General features: G+C 41.0%; 2 protein-coding genes across 2 annotated transcripts; both read right to left on the bottom strand.

Moving 5' to 3' along the window:
- Positions 1-1,671: 1,671 nt before the first annotated feature.
- Positions 1,672-2,673, bottom strand: LOC125417149 (olfactory receptor 10A3-like). The gene has a single exon (XM_087907662.1). The coding sequence runs from the start codon at positions 2,671-2,673 to the stop codon at positions 1,672-1,674; it is 1,002 nt and encodes a 333-aa protein (XP_087763788.1).
- A 14,369-nt stretch (positions 2,674-17,042) lies between these two features.
- Positions 17,043-17,987, bottom strand: LOC148121507 (olfactory receptor 10A3-like). Its single transcript, XM_087907661.1, has one exon. The coding sequence runs from the start codon at positions 17,985-17,987 to the stop codon at positions 17,043-17,045; it is 945 nt and encodes a 314-aa protein (XP_087763787.1).
- Between the last annotated feature and the right edge of the window lie 8,496 nt (positions 17,988-26,483).

Genomic DNA, 26,483 nt, shown 5'->3' with positions numbered 1-26,483 from the left:
TGGGTGGTCCTGATTACTCCCAGGCTGATAAAACAAATAAAATGGCAGATGCTTTAAGAGTTGTCTGTGCTTCCTGTAAGGCATCCTAGGAGACACCCCACAGGATGACCACAACCCAGCCCAGGATACAGCAAACAGAACCAAATTGGGATGACTCAGTCAAGGAAGGTTAATTATGGCAGGCCTCCAGCCTCCTTGGCTCCTTCCCAACAGGTAATGTGTCTGAGGGTGCCTTTGTGATCATGGTGTGTCATGGGAATCATGGTTCTTAAGAGTAGAAGCCTTTCACATAACTAGGAGATGACCGCAGGGCAGATACTGCAAAGCAGACGGCCAGGAGCCCGAATGTAAATACGGCCATAACCTCTGGTGCTCAAGCAGCTCTAGGGAGAGGAATCTGGCTCCTCTGAACTGTCCTGGATATCAGTGCTGTCCTTTCCAGTCAGATTCTCCTGCAGACAAGCCTCTTCAGAACCAAGAAACGTGCTGACCTGAACCTTCCACACTTCTTGACGCCGAGAACCACATATCTACTCTTTCTCGCATCGGTTGCCATCTCAACTCATTCACCTTTGATTGACATGTCACTTCACAGCACATGTACTTTTCCATCTGCATGGTTAGTGGGTGCTGCCTCACCCAACTAGAAACTGAGGGCGTCAGAATAAAGGTGCAAAATGCCCTGGTTGATCTTTCTGCCATACAGGGACATACACTTGGCACTGAAGTTCTCAATAATGGCCCATTAGACCTAGTCTATCAGCTTCTGGGTCAAGCTGAGGCCTTGGTATGAGCATTTCTGTCCATGGAGTTTATCATCAGAGTCCTCCTCCATTTTGGTGGGGATATGACCCACAATACCCCTTTCCTCACCCTCAGGGGTGTGAGAGAGCTAGGACTAGAAAAGGCTCTGGCAAGAGTTGTATTTTATCTGGTAATTCTCTGGAATGCAAAGGAGGTTATAGTCATGCATGATCATCAGGTCATCCAGCCTAGCATGGAAAATGTTCATCTTGATGATGTATAGGAATCCCATCAGGCTGTGGGAAACCAGACAGGATACCATGAAGCACAAACCGCACAAACCAACACCAACCATATTTGTTTTAAAACAGCTAGGACCTCCAAATAGAAATCTTGCAAGATGAACAAGATCTCCCACTATGATCCATTAATGATCAAATGTAAAACCTGCTTCCCAGATAATAGCCTGTGGCCTTCATGTCTACCATGGCATGCCCACAAGCCTGCATGCTCACAAATAATAAATAAATGCAACTTTAAAATTTTAACTATATAAGAACAACATGATTCATTCCATCAATCACTTTTTGAAGAATCTAGCACACAAAAATAAAATCACCAAGCATATAAACATAAATAACTATATGTTTATTCGAGAATCTACTTAATAGCAACACTCTAGCAATGATCTGTATGTCAATAATAGAAAGAGGATCAACAAACTATCCATCATGTTACACAAGCATATACTCCTTAAAACAATCGACAGCAGCACTAGAAGAGAAGGTTAATGTGTTATGTTTTCAAGCATAGAGATATCAAGAAAGAAAATATTCTCGAACCAAAAAGTGTACTCTGTTTTCAACTTCTTCAAAATCCATATAGAGCTCAATAACATAAGAGAAAAACACCGAGGTCCTCAACAAGTCAAGCCGTGTGTAAACCCACTTTTCTTTGCCATAATTTTACCACAGCCCTTTTCATCTCCTTGTTCCTCAGGCTGTAGATGAGTGGATTCAGCAGAGGGGTGAGCAGGGTGTAAGCCAATGACATCAGTTTCTTGGTGTCCGGTGAGTACCTGGATTTGGGCTGTAGGTAAGTAATACTGGCCGTGCCATAGAAGAGGGTGACAGACGTGAGATGAGAGGCACACGTGGAAAAGGCCTTCTGCCTCCCTGTGGTGGATGGCATCCTCAGGATGGCAAAGAGAATCCGAGTATAAGACAAGAGAATCAACAGGAAGGGGACCATGACAATCAAAATGGTGCCTGTGAAGGCATAGACTTCAAACAGGAACATGTCTGCACATGCAAGCTCCAGCACTGGAGGAGTCTCACAGAAGAGATGGTTAATTATCCTGTGGCCACAGTAGGGGAAGCTAAACACCCATGTGGTCTGCACAGTTGCTACCATGATCCCTGATATCCATGAGAATATCACTAGTTTCACAAAGACTCTTTTGTTCATAATGACTGGGTAGGACAGAGGATGGCAGATTGCAGCAAATCGGTCATAAGCCATTGCCCCCAGGAGAAAACACTCAGTCCCACCAAAGAGAAGAATGAAATACATCTGTGCAAAACAGCCCCCAAAGGAAATGGTGGCTTTCTCGGTGGTCAGAACCACCAGCATTTCAGGTGTAATGGCTGCACTGAAACTCATTTCTACCACTGATAAATTCTGCAGGAACAGGTACATGGGGATGTGCAGGCTCTGGTCCAGGAAGATGATGGTGATGATGAGGGCATTTCCTATCAGAGTCACCAGATAAATAACCAAGAAAGCCCCAAACATTTGCCCTTGGAGTTCAGGAAAGGTAGAAAAGCCCAAGAGGATGAACTCAGCCACAGAGCTGTCATTCTGCCCCCTTGTGGCAGTAGTGGAGCCCTGTATTGTTCTTAGGGGCATAAAATATAAGAAAGAAGTCATGATCTAAGCCCCAGCCAGCATTTGCCCCAGGAATTCTGCCAGACTATAATAAAAGAGACCGTCCCCACAAAAACACCCATTGTCATTTTGGAGAGTAGCTACACACTTTCAATATTCAATCATTCAAATACAAACGGAGAAATGAAGAATTCTAGATGAAAAATGTATTCTTAAATATATAAACTACTGACAGTTTTCTATCGTAAGTGATACAACAGTGCCAAATGAAATATAACTTAAAGTAAACATAAATTACATGATTCTAGCTCTTCCTTCAATAGGTATTATTTATTAAATATAGGTAAATATCAATTTTAAGGCCTCTAAACTATAACAGAAAAAAACAAATAGATTTTAATAGCTAACCACAAAAGAGTGATTAGAAAAGAGAAGTTTTCACCATATAGAGACAGATTTTTAATTTATAAACCCAAAATTCACATTACTTAGCTCAGAAACTAGGGAAGGAAAGCTAGCCACAAAAATGTTTATAACCTGATACTTATACTTTAAAATATATATGTTTATTGACAATATTTATTATATTCAAATGAAAATTAAAGGGCTATTTTTGACAGTTAAAAGCTTTTCAAAACATTTTATAGGAACATACAAAGGGAGTGTGTTTCAAATTTACCTTTATTAAGTGACACACATAATATTTAAATTGGTTTCAGATCTCTACCCAAACTCGAAGCTACTGGATCCTATTAGAATGAACCCCAATGTGGCATTTTTAGGGACAAATGCCCAAGTATCTTCCTTATGACCTTAGTGGTTTTTTTTTTTCTAAGCCCATTTGAAAGTCCCTGTGGATTTGTGGTTTGAGAGTTTCTACTAAACCTTCTCAGGTTCTTTCCTCTCTCCAGTCCCCCTACTCAGAAATCCGTGAAAATATTAATTGTTCTGAAAGTTCTGATTAACTGCCATTCTGTAGTTTCTGTATGGCTACAAATACATTAGAGTCCAGAGAGCAACGGAAGCTAAGTGTGCTCCATGAAACTGGCATGTGCCTTGACCAGTAGGCAACATCAAAAGGTCCCTCCAAAAGCCCGTAACTCTCGCTTGTACTCCTACCTCTATTTTACCCTGATAGTACCAGATGACGTTTTTATCATACAGAAAAACCTAACCCTCTAGAACAGGATAGAGAACAAGTGTTTTGTTTGCTATGTGCACAATACTTACAACAGATCCTGGTTCATAAAAGACATTAATACAATATTTTGAGAATAAAGAACTCAGAAACATCTAGACTTTATCTTTACCTATAGTATGCATTAAAGTGAAGCCAGAACCTTTTACAATGGGAAAACAATGGACACATTTTAAGATATGGAATGTGGGGATGAGGGGGGAGTAACAACTCCAACTTCAAGATGCTGCAGTGGAAGAATCCCTAATTCAGGAAAAGAAAGATGTACAAAGACTGTTGCCCAGTTCAGAAGGAGGTCCTGGATCAGACCGTAGGACTGGTGTGTGTGTGATGTTCTGAGATCCAGAGCGAATTCACCAGGAGAGATGAGGATGTCAGGAGAACAGATTAGCAGACATGCTATGTTATCTTCATGACGATCTGGAGAGTATTAGCAAATAGTGAAAGCAAGTTCATTTATGCTTGATTTGGACCATGTTTACAAATCCAAGCCAAATGCCTGAAGCAACCCAGTGCTCACACATACTTGGTTTTGACGTCTCCCCGAATGGGAAAAATGGACTCCGTTGACCTCAAAGTCCTTTCCAACAGCCTAAATAGAACAATATGTACTCAGGTCTAAACTGACTACATTGTAACATTATACATATTGAGCAGTTGTATTTAATGCATTTAGGAATATACACATATGCAAATGTGTGGAACAGCAATTAAAGAAAAGGATATCATAAGTTTTAAAGAAAAAAGGAGATGAAGGGGAAAAGAAAAGAGAGAAATTATGTAATCATATTATAATTTCAATAAGTAAAAAAGTTTTAAATAGTAAACCTTTATGGTACTCAGTAAAAATACTTTATGAAATGAAATTATTTTTAATATCAGTAGGAAGCCTATAACTGACATCAGCTCACCATACATTTCAAAACAACTAAGAAAGGTTTGAAATGTTCCCAGAGTAAAGCAAAAGTAAGTTCTGGAGGGCTGGAGAGATGGCTCAGTGGTTAAAAGTACCTGCTACTATTACAGAGGACCTGAGTTTAGTTTCCAGCATCCACATCAAGTGGCTCACAGCCACCTATAACTCCACCTCCAGGAAATCAAATGCCTTCTTGCCCTCATGTGCAACTGCACTCACGTGCACATGTACACACACACACACACACACACTGTTAAAAATAATTTTTTTTCTAAAAAAGGTAAATATCTGAGGCAACAGAAATGCCAACTGTCCTAAGCTAAGCCTTATAGATTGCATACAACTACAAAAATGGGACTCTGTACCTCATAAATGTGAGATTACTATGACAAATGAAAAACAAATATGCATACTAAAAATAAATTTTCACAAGGAGAAAAAAACCTGTTATGACTGGAGAAAAATCATGAATGGTCACTCAATGATTAAAAGACCCTACTGTCTTAAATGACTCTGCAACAGGGAGTCTGAGGCCGGTGGTCCTTTCTTTAAACTTCAGCTGCCCATTGAGAAAAGTAAGGGTTGGCACTGACCAAATGACCCAGTGAGAGTTCACAGAGACTGAACCGGGGAGCCTACATGAGACTGACCTAGGCACTCTACATATATGTTACAGCTGTGTAACTTGGTCTTCTTAGGGCACTCCTAGCAGAAGGAATAGGGGCTGTCTCCAACTCTTGTCCCCAAGTCTTTGGGGACCCTACTCCACATACTGGGTCACCCTGCCCAGCCTTAATAATGGGGAGGTGCTTAATCTTCCTGTAACTTGATAAGCTGTGTTTTTTAATATATATAATATATTATGTATAATATATACATAACATATAATATATTAATATATAACATATAATATATTAATATATTATAATATATAATAACATATAATATATTATTAGTATATATGAGTATACATATGAATATACATATTCATATATATACATATACATATATATATATACTCATTGGAGACTTGCCCTTTCCTAAACGGAAACGGAGGAGAAATAGATTTGGGAGGAAAGAGGGGTTGGTGAGGGAAGGACTGGGAGGACAGTAGGGAGAGGAATAGATAGGTAGGTAGATAGATAGATAGGTAGGTAGATAGATTTTTTTAAAAGAAAAAATGTCTAGGATTTGATAGTTAATGTATGCAAAGTATTTATTCCAGAAATCTTTGTCTACTTACCTCTCAGAAAAATACAAGAAGACCTGTACACACATCAAAACAAAGTTCTGCTGCTGATCAAAACAACCGTTGAGCGGTGGGGTGTCTCTTCCACAGCATCTTCAAGTGGTAAGAACTGTGAAGGCACCCTCTTACAGGCACACAACAGAAGCAGAGGCTGTGCTTTCTTATCTCATGACTTTCTCCACGATTTTCATACACTGTCAACAGTTTTAACACTGACAAAAACCCACTTATTCATAGTTTGTCTTAGTGATTCCAATGCTGACTTTGTAGCATTAGATGGCACCAGCCATGTGCCTTGGAGAGCCACTCCCTGAAGAACTTGGAATCAACCTCATATTCAGTATGATGACTCAAGGGGCTATAACTCAGCCCCCAGGACGAGAACACTCTAGAGAAAAACTTGGAGCATCACTCCTTTGAATATCCATGAGGAATAACCTCCCCTTACACCAGAGATTTGACTTCCAGATAGTGCTCTCAGAAAGAGGCAACAGCTAAGACTGAAGGACATTGTAAACAGGAAGAAGGGAGGGTGGGTGAGACTGTCATCTAGAGGGCAACGGTGGGAAGCAGGCAGGCAAATTCAAGACTTAGGCTCCCATGCCCAGAACTTTCCTTTTTCTAGAAGAAAAATCAAATCATTGAAATTAAAAAAGGAACACCATTACAGTGGATCTCAGTCACAGAATTTCTTATCCTGAGACTGCAAAGGTTTAAAGGGTTTGCCTGACTTTGAGCTAACTCCTCTGTTTCACTCACTTTTCTCTGTATAAAGAAAGCAGTGTTATTAATTTCATAGAGCATATATGTAAATCAAGGGTTTGGAGTTTGCCTATATTGCCTAGAACAGTGAGGGATCATTCACTCTGCCCAGGAGAGCACAGATTCCATAGACCTACTAGTAAGGTCTTTACAGAATTCTACTGATGCCCTCACCAAGGCTTCCCTTTTCTACAGATTTCTAAGCGTAAGTTTCTCCTACAAAATATTCTTTCTTCCTACAGCCATAGGCTGGAGATGACACTTAGAGGGGTATTCTCCCTGATCTATCTATGCCCAGAGTAAAGTAGACCACAGGTCATAAAGGAAAGGGGTTTTCATATTCAAAGTCCAATTCAGACCCCTTCCTAAACCACTCAGTAGGTAGGATGACATGCCCAGACATGCAGCGTGCCTCCATGATTTTTAGAACTTTTCATCATTCATATACCCAATTTTTCTGTGGGAACTCTTCTCTTCCCCAGTACACTCTGTATCTGAAGGTCATAGATCTATAGAATGGTGGTGTGTGCCCTTTCCACAAGTATGTTTTATCTCAGTGAAAATGAGCTAATACCTAGAACGTGATAAAACACAGACAGTAGGTAATAATAATATCAATAGTTAACCAAACAAAAATATTGATATTACAATAGCCAAAGTGTGGAGAAATTCTTATGTCTCCTTCAAGGATATCAAGTAACATCATGAAATACATGCAGAGTGATTTAAATAATGACATTTAAATTAATACAGGACAATGAAAATAAATAGGAAGTTGATGTGGGAAGTCCTTCTGTATATGTGTTGCTTTAAGTGGTTAATAAATAAAGAAGTTGCCCTGGCCTGTGATAGGTCAGAAGGCAGGGGGAAAATAAACTGAATGCTGGGAGAAAGAAGGTGGAGTCACAAGAAGTCATGCAGTCACTGCTGGGGACAGACATTCAGGAACCCTGCCCGTAAGTCACAGCCGCATGACAATACACAGATTAATAGAAATGGGCTAACCAGATATAGAAGAGCAATACACATAAGTGATTGGCCAGGTACTGATTAAAGTAATACAGTTCTGTGTGATTATTTCAGGAGTCTAGGCAGCGGGAAAACAAACAAGCAGTCTCCACCAACAGGAAGTGAAAAGAACTATATATTGTTGTGGGACAATGGTCTGTATCCTGTCAATTATATTTTAAATAAATGCTGATTGGCCAGTAGCCAAGCAGGAAGTAGAGGCGTGGTGACAAGAACAGGAGAATTCTGGGAAGAAGAAAGCTTATTCGGCAGTCATGATCCAGCCACAGAGCAAGCAAGGTGTGACTTGCCGAAAAAAATACCAAGCCATGTGGCTAACATAGACAAAAATCATGGGCTAATACAAGTTATAAGAGTTAATAAGAAACCTGAGCTAATGGGCCAATTAGTTTATAACTAATGTAAACCTGTGTGATTTCTTTGGGACTTAATGACTGTGGGAACCAGCCTGGACAAGGACTGGGTGGGACAGAAAACCTCAGTCAACAATATATGTTCAGCTCAAAAATGTTTCTACAATATCTATACAAATTGAAAGAAAATTCCAATAAATTTCAAAATCATAGCGATTATGCAAGAAACATGATTTAACTAAACCTGCACGAAGTCAAAAATCAAAAAGGCAAACTAAAAGTTTAGGAGCAAGGAAAACAAGCCAAATGCAGGGTGTAAAAACCCATCTTTGTTTCATGGAAATACTTTGTTACACACACTGTATTTTCTGACTGCAGGAAGCATCAGCCGTAGCGTTCATGAATGAACTTAGAATAACTGCTTTTAGGAATTATACTGGAAATGAGAGTGGGTAGAATTTTGAGACACAGTTGGTATTTATTTGATTTATCTCCTGCTTAATTTTTTTTATTTTTGGAATAAGTACATGGAAGGCTTTTAAAAGCCAAAAAGTGAATCTCAGACATATTTAAAGGGAAAGGAACCCTAGCATTAAAAAAAATCTATTATCTCAACACTTCCAGGACTGAGATAGTAGGATGCCAAGTTCAAGACCAGCCAGGTCTACATGGTGAAGCCTTATCTGAAAAATGCCACCCTGGTCTATAACCTCATCTAAAAGACACAGACAAACAAACTATCACGGAGGAAGTAACACTGTACTACTAGACACTGCCCAAAATAGTGAAAAGCAGGAATCTAAACTTCACTTTTAAAAATCCCAGTGCACAACCTACAATATAGGAGAGATCTGTGTAAGGTGCAAGAAAACGGTGAGCAGTAGAAGGGACAAACCAAGTGAAGCTGAGACCAGGACAAAAAGCCTTGGTCTCCAATATGGGTTCTCAAAGGGTTGTGCCTCTGTCATCAGCATCAGAAACCCAGAGGGAATTTCTAGAACCCACAACAATCTACCACATCCACACCTCCTGGGTGTGACATAAACACACATATCTTACTATTGGTCTAGACAGCTCTCAAAAGAGTTAAAATGAGACGCTTTCACATTGTGATATTGAATATTGTGATAAAGAATATTGTGATAAAGATACTGGAAAGACAGCAGTCACAAGGTTACTCTGACCTTTCTGTTGACCCTCAAATCAGGAGACAGAGTCCTCATGGGAAGGAAACATTGTCCCTGTTCTCGAGCAAGAGACACTGAGACTATGAGGAGTCCACACGCATCCTCTTAAACATCACCCATTCTGGAACCTTCCACATAACCCATTGGCTTCTTCAGAACTCACTATCACCAGTCCAAACCAGCGTGTAAGTGACTGGCTGTGTTTCCTATCTCCTTCTTCTTACTCCTGAAATCCATCTTGTGTCAGCTTAATCCTCAGGCCTGGGAAGTCCCTGTGTGTCTGCCAGCAGAGGCTTCTAGTCCTACATCTCATGCATGCTAAACCACTGCAGTGCCATGTCCTGGAGGACAAAAGCCACGATCCTCTTGTCCCAGCAAGAAGAACTGCATGGGAAGATGGTGATAAAGCTTTCCTTCCGTCTGTTGTGACAGAAGAGAGAAGGTGGGTGTGGATGACCACAGATCACTCCACTTAGCTTCATAAAAACCTGAACGATACCTTTTGTTCCATGGGTTCTGACAGCAGGAGAGTAGAGGAGGTGGAAAACATCTCCACCCTGAAGATGTAATCTGTATCATAGAGCAGCAAGTTTCAAGCTTCAAAGTACACGCATGTCACCTGAATGCTTAGTGAAGTGCAGACTGGAATCAAGAAATCTGCCTGTCTCAACACAGTGGGAGTTTATGTGGAGTGTTTCTGTATATCCTGAGTTATTCCTGCTGACGGGGAACATGTGAGTCCCTTTCTTCAAACAAACACCACAGAGAAAAGCCAAGAGAAAAGATGGGAGGTGACCCAAAGAGATCACACACTTTAGTAACATTCTAGAATCAAACAGCCTAAAAGAGATGAGAACAGCATAGGATGTAAAAAGAATAGCCAAGAAAGAAACACGAACTAATAATAAATTGTCACCAGAAAATAAAGCTACAAAATTTTTAAACTCACATAGACACGAATTTTATTGAAGAAAAGCTCAAAACAAAAACATGAATGCCAAGGAAAGAGTTTGTGGAACAACGGAAATAAGTAAAACCTGATCTGCAGTGTTCACAGGAGATGAATGTTATAAAATCACAAGTCCATATTGAAAACATAAAGAGAGTGGACACATGAGAAGAGAGTACTAGAGAGAAGGCAGAATCAGCAAGCAACTTAAAATGAACACAGCTTAAAACACTGTCAAAAAAAGCTCAGCCAGGAGCAGAAAAGAGGGGAGACTACATAAGAACATAGAGGTCAATCAGAGCGACTTAAGACCCTGGGCTGGGAAGAGAAAAGAGCAGATAGTGGAAAAGAAGTGAGCAAAAGATCCAGTATGTGTGCAGCTGATGTACCTGTGAAATGAAAGAGAGAAAAGATTCAGTATTGGAGTCTAAGTAGCGGAGGATGAGAGAGAAAGGTGAAGACTTTGAAACAACGTCTAGCATAGAAGGATTTCAATCTGCAATGCTTTCTATCATTACATTGTGTTTTCTGTTTTCTTTCTCTTCCCCTGCCCCCAACCCAGGCGCGGTGGCTCAGAATACACCCAACTCTGAGGCTCAAGGAAAGCTCCCTTCTTAGCTTCAGGAAGCCTAAACTAAGAGGTTAGAGCATCATTCTGACCCGCTCGTACTATTACAGCTGAGTCTCATGGTTTCTCTAAAGACAGGTAAAGTTGCCATCATCAGCTCTCTGTCCTTGCATGCAAAGATGCTGAATCCGCCAAGGAGAGGTAAAGGTCAATGAGCTTGAAAATAGTGGAACCAACATTTGGAATTATTGTTTCCTTGCTCGTTTTGATATTTTCATCTTTATATGTTTGTCTGTGAACTTTTGTTTGTATGTTCTTTGATTTTATTTTGCCTTTTGTTTTTGAAAACAGGTCCTAATATATAGTCCAAGCTGGCCTGGAACTTCAGTTCCTACTTCAACCTCTCAAGTGCTGAAATAGCTAGGGACATGCTACCAGAGACAGTTAGGGGCTGTTCATTTTTATTGTAGGTTCCTGAACTTCTCACTAAAATGTGTCACAATGATTCTTTATTCATATTTAATTAATACCATTGAGTAGTATGAGTATGAATAATATAAATGAGTTCACAATTATAACACATGAAATTTCTATTATTTCCCATGTAAATGATAGTTACAATCACACAATTCTAGAAGAAGCTGTTTTATTTATGTGTAGTTGGAGTCCAAAGCCACAGTATGTGACACTTTGCATCTTGCTGATAGAGCTTCAGCATGCCATTCCAAAATATAATAAGCCTATGAACCAGTTCAAATGCAGCACTGAGATTCTTTCCCAAGAGAAAATTCACTACATAATTAGAAAGATGTGGATAATGAGATGGCTCAGTTGGTCAGTTGCTTACTGTACAAGAGCGAGGACCTGAGTTTGGATCGCTAGCACGCATGTAACGACTGTGAACATGGACACATATCTGTACTTCTAGCGCTGGGGAGCGAGAGAAGGGCTACTAGAGATCGTTAGACACGTAGTCTAGCCAAATTGGTGAGCTCCAGGCTCCAAGGGAGACCCTGTCTCAAAATTATCAATAAATAAGGTGGTGCTGAAGAGATGGCTCAACATCTGGAGAGATGCTCATATCTAAGACCACATATTTCCTCTCCAGCACCTGGAGAGATGTTCTTATCTAAGACCACATACTTCCTCTCCAACATCTGGAGAGGTGCTATATCTAAGACCACATATTTCCTCTCCAGCATCTGGAGAGATGCTCATATCTAAGACCACATACTTCCTCTCCAACATCTGGAGAGATGCTCATATCTAAAACCACATACTTCCTCTCCAACATCTGGAGAGATGCTATATCTAAGACCACACACTTCTCTCCAGAGGACTTGATTTATGTTCCTAACTCTGGGCATTGGGTACCTCACAAATCCCTGCAACTACAGTTCCTGGGGATCTGCTACCTCAGACCTCCTTGAGCACCAGCGCTATATACACAAAGACACCACACACGCACAGAGAGAGAGAGAGAGAGAGAGAGAGAGAGAGAGAGAGAGAGAGAGAGAGAGAAACATAATCTATCCAATGGAGTATGAGTAGAAGCTAAGTTCATGGTTCAATGGTCATGGCATTTAACTTGGGAAAAAAACATTTTACCCTTATTACCATCCATGGAGGAGAACATAAGCACAAAAGAGTTCACATGACTCAGATTCAATAGACACAAATCTCATATTCTCTTTGTATAACAAGGAAATGAGACATAGGGCTATAAATGGAAAATATTACAAATTTCACAACCTGTGGAGGTATTCAGTCTGAAAAGGCCACATAGTGGGTAACCTGACCCAATGAACACAGAGAAGAGAAAGGACATCTTTTCACAGTAGATGACGGGAATAACTCATTATTTGTGTGGGGGACATTTTGTCCTACCAGTGAACATGTAAGTGGAAACCACAGCAACACTGCCAACTGAGAATTTAGGAACTTCCCACATAGTGTTGACTACTAACATTTTATAAATATTTGTAAGAATAGCAAACGTGGGAAGTTTACACATTTAATGAAAAAATAGAAATATAATCTCTCCTAGTGGCTAGATTTTTAGACATATTTAAAGGACCAGGCAAGAATTTCCTTCTACACCACAGGTCTTAAATCCAATCAGGAAGGGCTAGCTTACATCGATGACATTTGTGGACACTGTTGCTGCATGAGTATATGTTGCGAGGTCAAGCATGATTATATCTCACAAGGTTCACAGCTGGGTAAAAATCTTGATTTTTATCCTCCAGCAGCCTATGGAGCATCTTCTGGGACTGTGGATGCAAGCTAGAGAGAAGAGAGCTTCCAGATCACTAATGGCTTGATTTTTCCCTGTCTGCTGACCAAAGTATGTGGTGTCTTCAGCAAGAGCAGTTTCAACTCTTACTCTTCATCAGAGAAGCTTCTTTTCCAGTGAACAGTAGTTAATACAGAGACTCACAACCGACCAAAGTGCAGAAAGCAAATGTCTGTGAGGTATTCACTCATAAATGGGATCTTTATATGACATCCCCCATCGCTTAGGGAGCATCATAGAAGAGGAGGCAGAAAGATTGTTAGAGACAAGAGTCAGGAGGGCTGGAAAGAAGCACTTACCTTCTGGACATAGCAGAACCGCCGCACTCACGAGCTCACAGCAGCTGTGATTTTTTTTGTACGAGGTCAAGCCGGTCAGCATTCCTGCATGGACGAGGGAGGGGCACAAGAACCCCACTCAAACCTTAGCTATTTAATTATTGACATTGATGGGTGCTAAGGAAGGAAAGGGAGAGCCACTTTCTTCAGATGTGTGGTCATGCTCCAATGGATGCCCCGTGCCTACAAGAACATGGGCAGCACTAATTAGACTCACTGGAGTCTTAAAAAGTAAATAAATAAACGATCATGAAGTTGGAAACAGGACATAGTGGGGAGAATCCAAGAGGACTTGGAAGAGAAATTAGAGGATAAATGCAATCAAAACTCATTTCATACATGAATTAAATTCTCAAAGAACAAATTTGTGTGTGTGTGTGTGTGTGTGTGTGTGTGTGTGTGTGTGTGTGTGTTTGTAATATCTGTCATTCTACACATCCTGTAGAAACCTTATCGGCACATATATCCCCAGGATCAAGAAGGGATTCCTCCTCTTAGTTTTAAAGAGAAAATGGGCTGTTAACTTTTTTATTAAAATAATATTTTATTGATACTTTGGGAATTTCACAGCATGCACCCTGATCACACTCACTTACCAGTCCTTCCGTGTCTGCCTCCTTGTGACCTCCCACTCCCAAATTTTTTAAAATAAAAAAATAATGAAAAAGACAAGTTCAATTTGTGTCATCACTATGCTCACTGAAGAATGGGCAAACTCTCAACAGCCTCCTACTCAATTAGAACTGCGTCATTCTCCTCCTGAACCCCGACCAGAAGCCATCAGTTCTGGAAGGCTACATTTCAGCATCCTCATCATGCATCCTCGTCAGCATCTCTTTGATGCTTCCTGGTTAGGCTGTTACTTTTCTAGAAGGAGGAGGGTGGTGGGTGGGGGTAGGAGTTGTCACAGAGGCCTTCCATGTCCGTACCTCTCAACTGAGCAACTTCAGTAATCGGTATCGCTGCAAAAACAGGTCGCTTGCTCTTTACTGTCAGCTGGGGCACAGATCGAGTGCTTCCACATGGTTTCCGGTAACAACACGGCCCCAGCCGCAGTAGGACCATGGATCCAGACAATGTCCTCCAAGACCAGACAGCAACATGGCCTTAGGTGATAACATGGGCCTCAGTCATCAACATAGACCCTGGCTGCAGTAGAACCATGGACCCAGACATGGCTCTCAGTGACAGAAAGGACCATTACCATTGCCTCGGGTGGAGGCAAGGGCCGCTCAAACCAGTGTGGCCTCCAGCAGCAGCATGGCCCACGGACAACAATACAGACTTTGAATGTCCACACGGATCTCAGGCTCTATTGCAGCCTGGGGCATCAGTATGAACCACCAAACCTAACATGACCCCCAACCGCGTCTCAGACCATGGTAGTCCTCCAATGAGGTCCAATCCAGAAAGAGAAACTTTCCTCATCTTTGGCCTCCATCGCTGCCCAGAGATAGGGCAATCCCATGGCTAGTCTGTGTGTTGAGGGGCTGAGTCCGCATCTGAGTACATTCCAGGCTACTGTACACTACCCTGCTGCCTCGACTGGCCAATAACATGTTTCACTGTCAACCCCAGCCTTCTCTCCCAATTGTCGCTACCATCCCGTGTCCAGTTCCACCTCTATCCACAGTGCATGCTCCTCCCATTCCATTTTTCCATCTTTTCCAGCCCTGCATCACATAGTTGTTCATCAAAATGACAGATGCTGCCGCCCACCTAGAAAGGCAGGCAGCCTGGCAGGCTTCCGCAGGGCAGCGGATATATAGATGTAGATAGATAGATAGATAGATAGATAGATAGATAGATAGATAGATAGATAGATAGATAGATGCATACATACATACATATAGATAGATAGATAGATACATACATACATACATAGATCCCAAAGTAACCCAGTTTGTGATTATAAAATGAGGATGTATGAATTCAAACAAGTTTGAGCACCCAAAAATAAATGAATTCTTTACTCTTTCTTAGAATGGATTTTCTCTCTAGAAAAATTGTTTCATGTAGTTGGTCTCCTGCTGCTCCAGATAGAAGTGGTGCTCAGTGGGGCTCAACATCCGCCGGAAGTAAGCAGACACATGTGAACAGCAATTCTGCTTTCATGCTTGGTTTGTGGTACTGAGAATTAAACCCAGGGCCGAGTTCATGTTAGGCAAGCATTCTATTGTTGAGTGACATCCTCAGCCTTTATGTTCTCAAGATGAGTCTCACTGTGCTCTGGAACACATGCCCAGATCTTAAACTCTCAAGTTTCCTAAACTGACCTTTCAAATACTGTAATTAAAAGCATACACCACTGGATCACCCTGGGAAGGAAAATAGATTAGATCTTCTGGGTAAACTGGTGTAGGGGGGCAGGGGATGGGAATATGAGGGATCGGGATGGTTGAATTGGAGGAGGGATGGAGAGGGAGAGTAATGAAAGAGATATCTTGATAGAGGGGCCATTACACTATTAGGGAGAAACCTGGTACCATGGAGACTCCCAGGAATCCACAAAATGACCCCAGCTAAGACTCCTGGTAATAGTGGAGAGGGTGCCTGAACAGGCCCTCGCCTGTAAGCATATTGGAGTCTACCCTAACTGTCATCATAGAACCCTCATCCAGACTCTGATGGATGCAGAGATGCACAGTCACGCACTGGGCCAAGCCCTAGGAGTTCAGTTGAAGGGAGGGAAGAGGGATTGTATGAGCAAGTGGGGTCAAGTTCATGACAGGGAAACCCACAGAGACAGCTGACCTGAATGCCTGGGAGCTCATAGAATCTGGACCAACAGCTAGGGAGCCTGCATGGGACAACGTAGTTCATTTGCATGTGGGTGCAAATCAGTGTGTGGAAACCCTAGCAGTGGGACCAGAACCTGTCCCTGGTGCATGAACTGGCTTTTTGGAACCTATTTCCTCTGGCCAGATGTCTAGCTCAGCCTTGATGCAAGAGCGAAGGAGCTTGATCCTGACTCATCTAGATAAGCCATGCTTGGCTAACTCTCATGGGAGGCCTTACCCTTCTTAACTGAGACAGAGGAGAAGTGATGTGGGGTAAAAGGGAGGTGAGAGGATGAATCAAGAGGAGAAGAGTGAGGGGAAACTGTGGTCGGGGTAAAATAAATTTAAAAAATAATTTTAAGAAACCATGCACCACTTCAGCTGGCATCTGTAACACCTAGTTAAGCACGTCAAAACAAAATAATTCATCTACTCAGTCTTCGTGAGGGATCTATCACATAAAAATAAAATCAACAAGAACATGAACATGAGGAATTAGATGTTTACTGCAGCTTTGTCTTAATGGCAACAGTCTAGCAATGACCTGTATTCAACAACAGAAGGTGGATCAATAAATTGTGAGTCATGTGTTATGGATCATATACCTCCTAAAAACAATTGACTACAGTATTAAAAGAGAAGGTTAATGTGATATGCCTCCAAGCATGGAGATATCAAGAAAGGAAACATTATCTACCCAAAAGAAAAGTACTATGCTTTCAACAACTGCAAAAATCCATATAGAGTTCAATAGCAGGATAGAAAAGCACCGAGGTCCTCAACAAGTCAAGTCGTGTGTAAACCCACTTTTCTTTGCCATAATTTCACAACAGCCCTTTTCATCTCCTTGTTCCTCAGGCTGTAGATGAGTGGATTCAGCAGAGGGGTGAGCAGGGTGTAAGCCAATGACATCAGTTTCTTGGTGTCCGGTGAGTACCTGGATTTGGGCTGTAGGTAAGTTATACTGGCCGTGCCATAGAAGAGGGTGACAGACGTGAGATGAGAGGCACACGTGGAAAAGGCCTTCTGCCTCCCTGTGGTGGATGGCATCCTCAGGATGGCAAAGAGAATCCGAGTATAAGACAAGAGTATCAACAGGAAGGGGACCATGACAATCAAAATGGTGCCCGTGAAGGCATAGACTTCAAACAGGAACGTGTCTGCACATGCAAGCTCCAGCACTGGAGGAGTCTCACAGAAGAGATGGTTAATTTCCCTGTGGCCACAGTAGGGGAAACTAAACACCCATGTGGTCTGCAGAGTAGTCATCATGGTACCTGAGACCCATGAGAACACAGCCAGTTTCACAAAGACCCTTTTGTTCATAAGGACCGGGTAGGACAGAGGATGGCAGATTGCAGCAAATCGGTCATAAGCCATTGCCCCCAGGAGAAAACACTCAGTCCCACCAAAGAGAAGAATGAAATACATCTGTGCAAAACAGCCCCCAAAGGAAATGGTCGCTTTCTCGGTGGTCAGGACCACCAACATTTTGGGTGTGATGACTGTGCTAAAACAGAGGTCCACTAAAGACAAGTTCTGCAGGAACAGGTACATGGGGATGTGCAGGATCTGGTCCAGGAAGATGATGGTGATGATGAGGGCATTTCCTATCAGAGTCACCAGATAAATAACTAAGAAAGCCCCAAACATCTGCCCTTGAAGTTCAGGAAAGGTAGAAAATCCCAGGAGGATGAACTCAACTTCAGAGCTGTGATTTTGCTTCCTCATCACAACAGCAGAGCCCTGTGTTGATTTTAGGGACACAGGACATAAATGATGAAGTCACAGTGCCGGAACTGAGTTCAGATCTGGACATCTTGGCAGAAACTGTAATGGCATGCTCACTTTGACAGAGGTTCAGGCTGGCAGTTTTAAAGAATGGCCAGTAAGTTGTAACAATGAATCTTTAAAGAGCAAATGAACAAAACTTTGACTCAGAAATCGTCTAGCAAATATAAAACAGTTGGTGAAATGACTCTGCTGGTAAGAGCCTGGCCACACAGCCTGACTTCAGCTCCATCCCTGGATCCCTCATTTAAAACGTTGGTATAGTATCACTCATCTGCAATCCCAGTGCTCCTATGGCAAGATGGGAGGCAAAGCCAAGCAAAATACCTGAAAGCTTGCGGGTCAGTTAGCCTGGAGTGCACAGTGCAACAGAAACCAAATTAACTCTCCTTAATATAGTGGAAAGAGGAAACCAGTTCCCAAAGGTCCTCTGACCTCCACAAGCTCACTGTGGAATGTGTACATTCATATTTGCACACACACACATAAAAATAACAATAAGTTTAAAGCTAAAAATTAATAGAACAGTAAATAGTTTGGGGGAATATTTTGCTATGTAGCAAAAAAATTAATGAAATCCATTCTTAGAGCATCAGATTTGTGTTATTTAGAATCTACTCTCTATTACTGTGGTGTATCATATCTGTGTTGTGTTTAATTGTATACTAGAATATTTATTTTAAATAAAGAGTTTCAAATTAGACAAATAGTAAAAAAATACAAATTAAAACTATAATAAATTAAAATGTCAATATATTGAAAAATATTTATTATAAATACCAAAATACAAAACATACTTTTGTTACTTTGTTAAACATGAAAAATAAAACCATATGTTCCTGAACAAACATAACATATTCCCAAGAAGTTGGTTTGTGGGATACATTGACCTCAAGTCAATTGAACATAAGTCAAATGGCTTCTAAAATATTAGTTTGGGTTTTGGTCCAGGTGTTCCTAATTATTGAAATTTTCCCCAATGAGAAACTTTAGAAACCAATTTTCTACCGTTGATTCTCGCAATCAGAAAGTGACTTTTAGGATTGTAGAAAATACCATATAGGGTCGTTCTAATTCTACGACTCGCTTGCTCCCTTTGAAAGAAAGCACAGCTGTGCTTGGGGGTTTGAGTCAATCACACAATGGTTGAGCACCCACCTCAGAGTTACGTCTGCACCCTTTCAGATAAACCTGAGCCAGACAGTTCACACAGAAGACATCCGGAGCCACATTGCATTCCTTACCACCCAGATCTCTAACTCCAATCACCTGGTTTATCATTTTGCCAGGCACTTACTACCAATGGAAATAATTCACATCTATTTGGGTTTTTATCCATCCCTCTAGAATATAAACTGAAGGATGACAAGGGTTTTGTTCTAGACTTTGTGTTGTTCTCAGAACAGAAGAGGTAACCGCATACATAATAGATAAAAGTGACTAAGCTGACATTTAATGGATCCATGGAGAAACAAGTATTTAAGAAAATCCAGGCTCTACCCTCAATGACTACTGTGTCTAAAGGGAAAATAATCAAAAACAAGAGAACAAAGTAGAGGATGCACTTACGGTCTGACTTCCCTAGAAGCTTGAGGTTGCTGTGGGGTGCGAGCCACACTGGCTTAGGAATGGGTCCTGACTCTGCCACAAACCCCCCAACATGAGCCTGTGCTCCTCCCTGCATGAGAATCCCTATCTGTATGGTCCTAAATGCCCCAGACAGCCCTTCTGGCTCTGACTTGGGCCATCATTCCAGTCAGACGGGGCCTACGCTGAGAGGAGTGGAACCACAGCAGTTAGGCAGCAAACAAGGATGAAATTCCTGGTTCTCCACAGCCACACAGTCTTCTGTACAGAGGTTTTTCTCCGTACCCAACTACCCTTGACAAGGCTCTCTAGATAAGCTTAGTGAGTTCCCTGCGCTACCTAGACAAGCTTCCCCTGTTCCCAGCCTTCTCCCCAATGTCAGTACTCTCACATCCTTAGAACAAAAAACCCACAAATCCTTCCCTGATCCCTGCTCCATTCAAGTTCCTCTGCTCCTTCTCATCTGTTTATGAAGCCCTGATGACTTCCCTTGTCTTATACCTTCTCCTACCATGTGTATTTTATACCTGCACCAAAACAGCCCCATGCTTCCTCCCAAAGCCTCCAGGCCTCCCGGGGTTCACAGAAAAAAATGGTCATTTCTCCGGCAGTCATGTAAGGAAACCAGAGTGGTTTTTTAAAAAAATAAAATAAAATAAAATAAAACTGTTTTAGAAGCATAAATGAGGGTATGCTCCTTCCACATGGAGGTAAGAGTGATTACATCATCACGAGATCTAAAGTGTGGAAGGACCAGTGGGTAGAGAAAGAAAGCACGGTGATGCCACTCTGGTGACATCTGAGTACTAGAATAGAGGATGCGGGCCTTTCTATAAGGCTTTAGAAAAAAACAGAACTGTAGTATGGGACATGAAAAAGAAGAGCCAGAGGGCAGAATTGCACTGAAGACACTTGATAGCTTGGGTTCAAATCTCTGGGACATAAACAGAGAGTAAAAACTAGTTGATTTACTAAGTATGACCATGATGGTGTACTAAAACCAAATACCAAGGGGTAGAGAGATGGATCAGTGGCTAAGTCGCTTGCTGTTCAAGCATGAGGACCTGAGTTTGGATCCCTCAGCACTTGAAAACTATCAACCACTTGAAATAGCTGTGGTACCATCTGTAACCCCAGCACTGGAGCAGTGGGGAGGCAGGCAGATCCCAAGGCTCACTGCTCAGACAGTACAGCTGAAATGGCAAACTCAAGATTCTGTGACTCTGTCTTAAGAATAAGGTAGATGTCTTGAGACAGTGGTGCACGACTTTAATCCCACCACTCAGGAAGCAGAGGCAGGTAGTCTCTGAATTCAAGCCTGACCTGATCTGCCTAGTGAGCTCTAGGCCATCAAGGCTACACAGCTAGTCCTGTCTCAAAGAAGAAAGTGAATAAGGTAGAGACCCATAAAAGAAGCTACGCAATGTCAACCTCCAAATACAACATACACGCATGCAAGCAAGCACAAATGCACACCAACATCAACTGTCTATACTAACTACAACAATGTTATTGATGTTAAAATGTTTACAAAATAAGAAAAGTAAAATCTTTTACTGAAAGACAGATATAATGCATTTCTAATGAATGAAACAAGTAAGTTATAATATAAGATAATACATAAAAGATTTTACTTAAATTGACAAACTTAAGTGGGCTGATAAAGACAATTTATGAAAGTAAATCTAATACCTTCAAGAGTGTTTTATGAGAACTGGGCATGAATGTCCCATCTCTTTCCTTTAGCATGAAATGACTGATGCTGGTTCGGCCAGCTCACAGCAGGTTTCACTGCCTTAGCATTAACTTTCCTCATCACCTCAAGCAAGTATCTCTCTCCTTAGGGTTTCATCTTTCTGAAAATTGACCTTGACCACCCTCACTCTGACCCCTCAGCCCCACACCTCTGTGAACTGATGACTTGTGCATGCCTGACCTTAGAGCTCCAGCTGTTAATCTAGACCCTTGTGTGAAGTAGAAAGCCGGAGCAACTGGTTTTCACACTTAAAAAGTACCTCCAAATGCTAGTAGCATTGACGTGGGATCCCACTGACAGGAACGGGAAGGTGGATGTCACAGACAGGAACTCAAACACAGTCTTTAGCTCCTAACCTATCAACCAATGTTCACCCTACTGGGTCAAATTTACCTCATACTTAAAAAACATTCCCATCCATACAACTTTGTGAATGAGCACATTGTTTTTTTAACATTGTGTGCTCTTGGAGACCCCTTCTCTCTGGAGACCTTACACTCCATTAACAGAATCTTCCCTCTGTGGAGATCAGAAAACACCATGGTACCTACTAGGCGCACCCCTCCAGGTGTCTACAGGGGTTAATAAACATGTCTTCACACTAGAGATGTAATTTCACCATTGTGTCCCCAATTAAGAAAATGAAAGTGGGGATTGAATGAATGCCAAGAAATAGGGCTGAGAAGGGATGAAAGGATGCAGGCCTGAATGAGAGCAAGCTGATCCAGGGGAAATTGGGATGGGGTGGACATCCTGTGTGGTGGTACAAAATGTGCGAAGTTATTTTACGGAAAACCTGGTTATCATCATCAAATTTTCTAGAAAGACTTTGGTGGTGTGCACTGAGCCTCATTCTCAGAACTCTGATCAGTTATGAATCTCTCCATCAGCCACCACCCACTACAGAGTAAGAAGCTTCACTGGCCAAGCTGAGAGCTACCCAGCCCATAAGTGCAAGCATAAAACTTTTAAAGGCAAATTCACAGCATGACCATTTAGCAAAATAACAATAGCAGGTTTTGCTGTAGGCTCTATGACCTTCCCAGTCATGGACTTTATACCAGGATAATTGCTAGAGGGGAGAGAATCTTTCTTTATTGAGGATCTGGCAACTCTTAGGTCTTCCATGATCCAGTGGGTGGCCCCAAGTCCATGCATATATGGGCAACACTAACTGAACTTAGTGAGTGATCAAAGGAATAGATATGAAGCTGAATGGGGAATGATGGGGGAATATAAAGAGCATTGAAGGAGTAAATGGAGGAAGATATGATTATATTTCATTATATGTGTGTGAAATTCTCAAAAACTAAGAATACTTAAAAATAGTTCAGAATGATAATTTTGTGGATAAAAAGTGTTTACAATTTATTTTCATAGTTAGATCTTACTAACTTAAATTTAAGACACCTATGCCAGGTGGAGTAATTTGAGCAAATGGTGTAAGTTCTCCATATCTATTAATTATTTTTAGTGAAATAAAGATAATCTTATTTATTCTCATGGGCCCTGTAGAAGAGTCAGGGGACTTATGAGCTAGTCCAAACTGACTTGACATGTCTCAGCCTCAGCCAATAAAGGGATGAATCAGTCAAGACTTAGCTTTCTCCAGAGCTCAGATGATGTGGCCAGGGCATAAATTCTTTTCTCAGTCTCTCATCACTGCTTTCTTAGAGGAGTTTTGCATTGTCAAGAGACATGGATTCTTTTCTCTATATCATACATCTGCTTTTCTAGAGTGGGTTCCATTGTCAAGGAACAATCCTTTAAAAAAAATCAGGGCTGCCAATATCTCTCTATTCAGTGTAAATGTACCACTCGTCCTGAGAAAAAGGCGATTTTGCTTCTAAAAATTAACCCAAGGACTTCTGACTTTTGTGGAGTGGTTATCTGAGTCACACTGCATGGCCATCACTGGAACGGAATATGAATCTAGGTGCATAATTTTCATAGAACTGCTCTATAACTTGGCTTGGTGTCAATCCCAACAATACACACCTGAAAATATTTAATTTAAAAAACTTCCCTAGCCAAAAAAAACGAAATATTGTGCCTAAAGAAAGGAGGCTCAGCAATGACTATGGTTCCATATGCTGACTTCCTCGTGAGAAAATGCTTTGTATACCTGCAATCATTGTGTGACGACAGAAGGAAAGATAAACAGTGAGAGTCAATAAACCTGCATTAGCTGTTTTTGTTAGACAGGCTGTTGAGGAGTGGAAATGGAACAGAATGAATGAGGCCATACAATGATACAGACAGTGGATGGACAGGCCTGGAGGGCAGCGATGAAGAGAAATGGAAGGTGGAAACAGCCAGAGGCAGAGACAAATTACCTCGCTGTGTGTCATGTCATCAGCAGTGCACACCTTCATGTCAGGTGTTTAAAAGGAGTCGAGTATTGATAGATACACTCTACTAACTCGGGAGTCTCTGTTGAATTGACCTCCTTTTGGACAAACAGGTTGAAAGCACAACTGTCAACAGCACTGCTATGACCTCTGTATGGATGACAAATCTGCTTCTGTCACAGTAAAACAGTCTGTGTGGCCCTTGCAGTCAGTAAAGGGGAAAATGACATACAGAAGTCATCAAGTCCCGTTGAGTCTCTACTATTGAACAAGAGACACAGCAGAATGAGTTCAAAAAGAAGCACAAGAAATTGTGTCATTGCATTACTGCCAGAGAGATAAAAAGGGGAAAGTATCTTAATTTGGATAAAAGAGAATATTTTTACTAATTCTAAACAGTTACATCTAAAAGTATATAATTCCTAAATTATATATATAATATATAATTATATATAAGAAATATATATAATTCCTAAAAGTATATAATAAAAGTGACAATTCCTGATTCAATGTCACGTCTAGAGGAATATCAGTCATAAAGTTGGATGGATATGGAGGTAGGAAAGATCAGGGAGGAACGGGGGGGGAAAACATGATCAAAATATAATGTGTGAAAAAATTAATAAAAGGAAAGACTCCTGATGAAATTACAGAGGAGTCTAAATGTAAATAAGCCATGATAGTATTATAATCTGGCATGTGTTCATGTTTGATACCCAAGGTTAGGGTTAAGAGGTGAGAGTAAAGAGAAGGATACTAAATTATTTGCTGAAACCTTCATTTCAACAAGCTCTGACTGGTATTTAAAGAGCCCAAGCGTCCATGGCCAAGATGAAAAGTACTAGGAAGGAAACATGTGCAATTAAAACTGTCTGGGTACCACTTTCCTGTATTATATGTGGTGATTTCTCCTGACATTATAACCCAGATAATCCTAGTCTTACTGGATTTTATAAAAGCAACTAAAGGCACCAAGAATAAATTCCAAGGAGAGACAGTCTCTTCAATAAATGGAGGTAAAGAAAAAGAACGCCCATGTGAAGGGATGAAAATATATCCGTATCTACATGGTGAGTCCCAAGACTTCCTAAGCTACAGAGTAAGACTATTTCCAAAAGCCCAGAAGAAAAATGGGTTGGAGACTTAAATGTAAGGCCTGAAAACATAAAATTTCTAGAACAAAAACGTAGAAGGAAAGCCGACAAGTGTGTTTCCGGTGTGTGCATGTGTGCTGCTTTTTATATGATATCAAGAGCTCACACTGCAGGAATGAATGACAAGGGGAATGACATCACACTAAGATCACTGTACACATAAAAGGGGAACAATGCGAAAAATCAGTTTGTGGTTTGAAATTATTAATAAACCATATATCTAATAAGGGGTTAATACCTACATTATATGAGTAGCATACATGATGAGGCAGAGGAAAGAAGGAGGAGGGAGAGAGAGGAAGAAGGCGAGGAAGGGAAAATAAAAGGAATGAGGAAGAAGGAAAAAGGAAAGGAAAAAGAGAAGGAGGAGGAAGAGAGGGGAGGCGAAAAGAATAATTGGGAGACAGAAGACAGATGTGCAAATGTGGCTTTCAGGGATTTGTTATCTCAGACATTTTTCTCCTGTTCTTTTTTAATTTTGATATGGGTTTTATATAACTCAACCTTGTCTAATATTTTATACACCAGTAAAAAAAAGTTAACATTCTTAAATTAACTATTCCAATTTATAAAATAATTAGATCAGTTCTCTAACTTTTGTTAGATTCCCTTCATTGGAAGAATTCACAGTGTCATGAACCATCATCCCAATGGCACATGGAATAGGCTCCTAGCCACTCGCTCCCTGCCGTCTGTGAATCTTTACCAACCAAGATCTTCCCACTGCCCCATGGCGTTGCCTCTTTGGTAAATTCCTAGAAATTGTGAATAAGGCCACTACAAATACATGTGTGCAGACTTCTGTGTGTATGTAAGTTTCCAAATCACTTGGCTAAATATCTAGGATGTGGTTTCTGGGTCACAAGTAAGGTAAGACTACACCCTGCTTTGTAAGAAACTGTCAAGCTGTCTTCCAGAGCACTGTACTATCCTGCATGTCTACCAGAAATTAATTTGTGTTCCTGTTGACCCTCATCCTTACTCCGTGTTGTCCATCTTCTATATTTCAGCCATGCTTATAGGCCCATCAAGATTTCTTATTATGGTTTCAATTCGCAATTCTCCAATGACACATGCAATTGAGCATCTTTAAATGTCCATTTGCCATCTCTCATCTGTAATAAAATGTCTATTCAAATATTTTGCCCATTTTTTAAATATCTTTCTTTCAATGCTGGGGACCCATGAATTTTATGTGTTTTTTAAAAAAAAAATCTAGACTTATTTATTAATTACGTGTACGGGGTTCTTCCTCCATGTATGCCTTCAGGCCAGAAGGGGGCACCAGATCTCATTATTGATGGTTGTGAACCACCATGTGGTTGCCAGTAATTGAACTCAGGACCTCTGAAAAGCAGTCAGTGCTCTTAACCTTTGAACCATCTCTTTAGCCCGATTTTATGTGCTTTTTAATTAGGATTTTTTTCCTTAATATTGAGTCACCTACCCACTCTTTCTCCCCAAATGCAGGTACCCCATCAACTACCAGGTCCTAGGGACTGGGTCACATGGTACCAAACCCTGAACCCCACTTAGAAATTTCCAAAATCAATTCCCTTCCCTACGTGCTCACCTCTCAGCCACATCA

The sequence above is a fragment of the Myodes glareolus genome, chromosome 7 (genome assembly GCF_982192425.1).
Source record: "Myodes glareolus chromosome 7, mMyoGla1.1, whole genome shotgun sequence".
NCBI classification, from domain to species: domain Eukaryota; kingdom Metazoa; phylum Chordata; class Mammalia; order Rodentia; family Cricetidae; genus Myodes; species Myodes glareolus.
This window is presented reverse-complemented; position numbering and strand designations above follow the sequence as displayed.

Coding starts and splice junctions, on each gene's coding strand:
- LOC148121507 (XM_087907661.1), bottom strand. CDS start 17,987: ATGAGGAAGCAAAATCACAGCTCTGAAGTTGAGTTCATCCTCCTGGGA.
- LOC125417149 (XM_087907662.1), bottom strand. CDS start 2,673: ATGACTTCTTTCTTATATTTTATGCCCCTAAGAACAATACAGGGCTCC.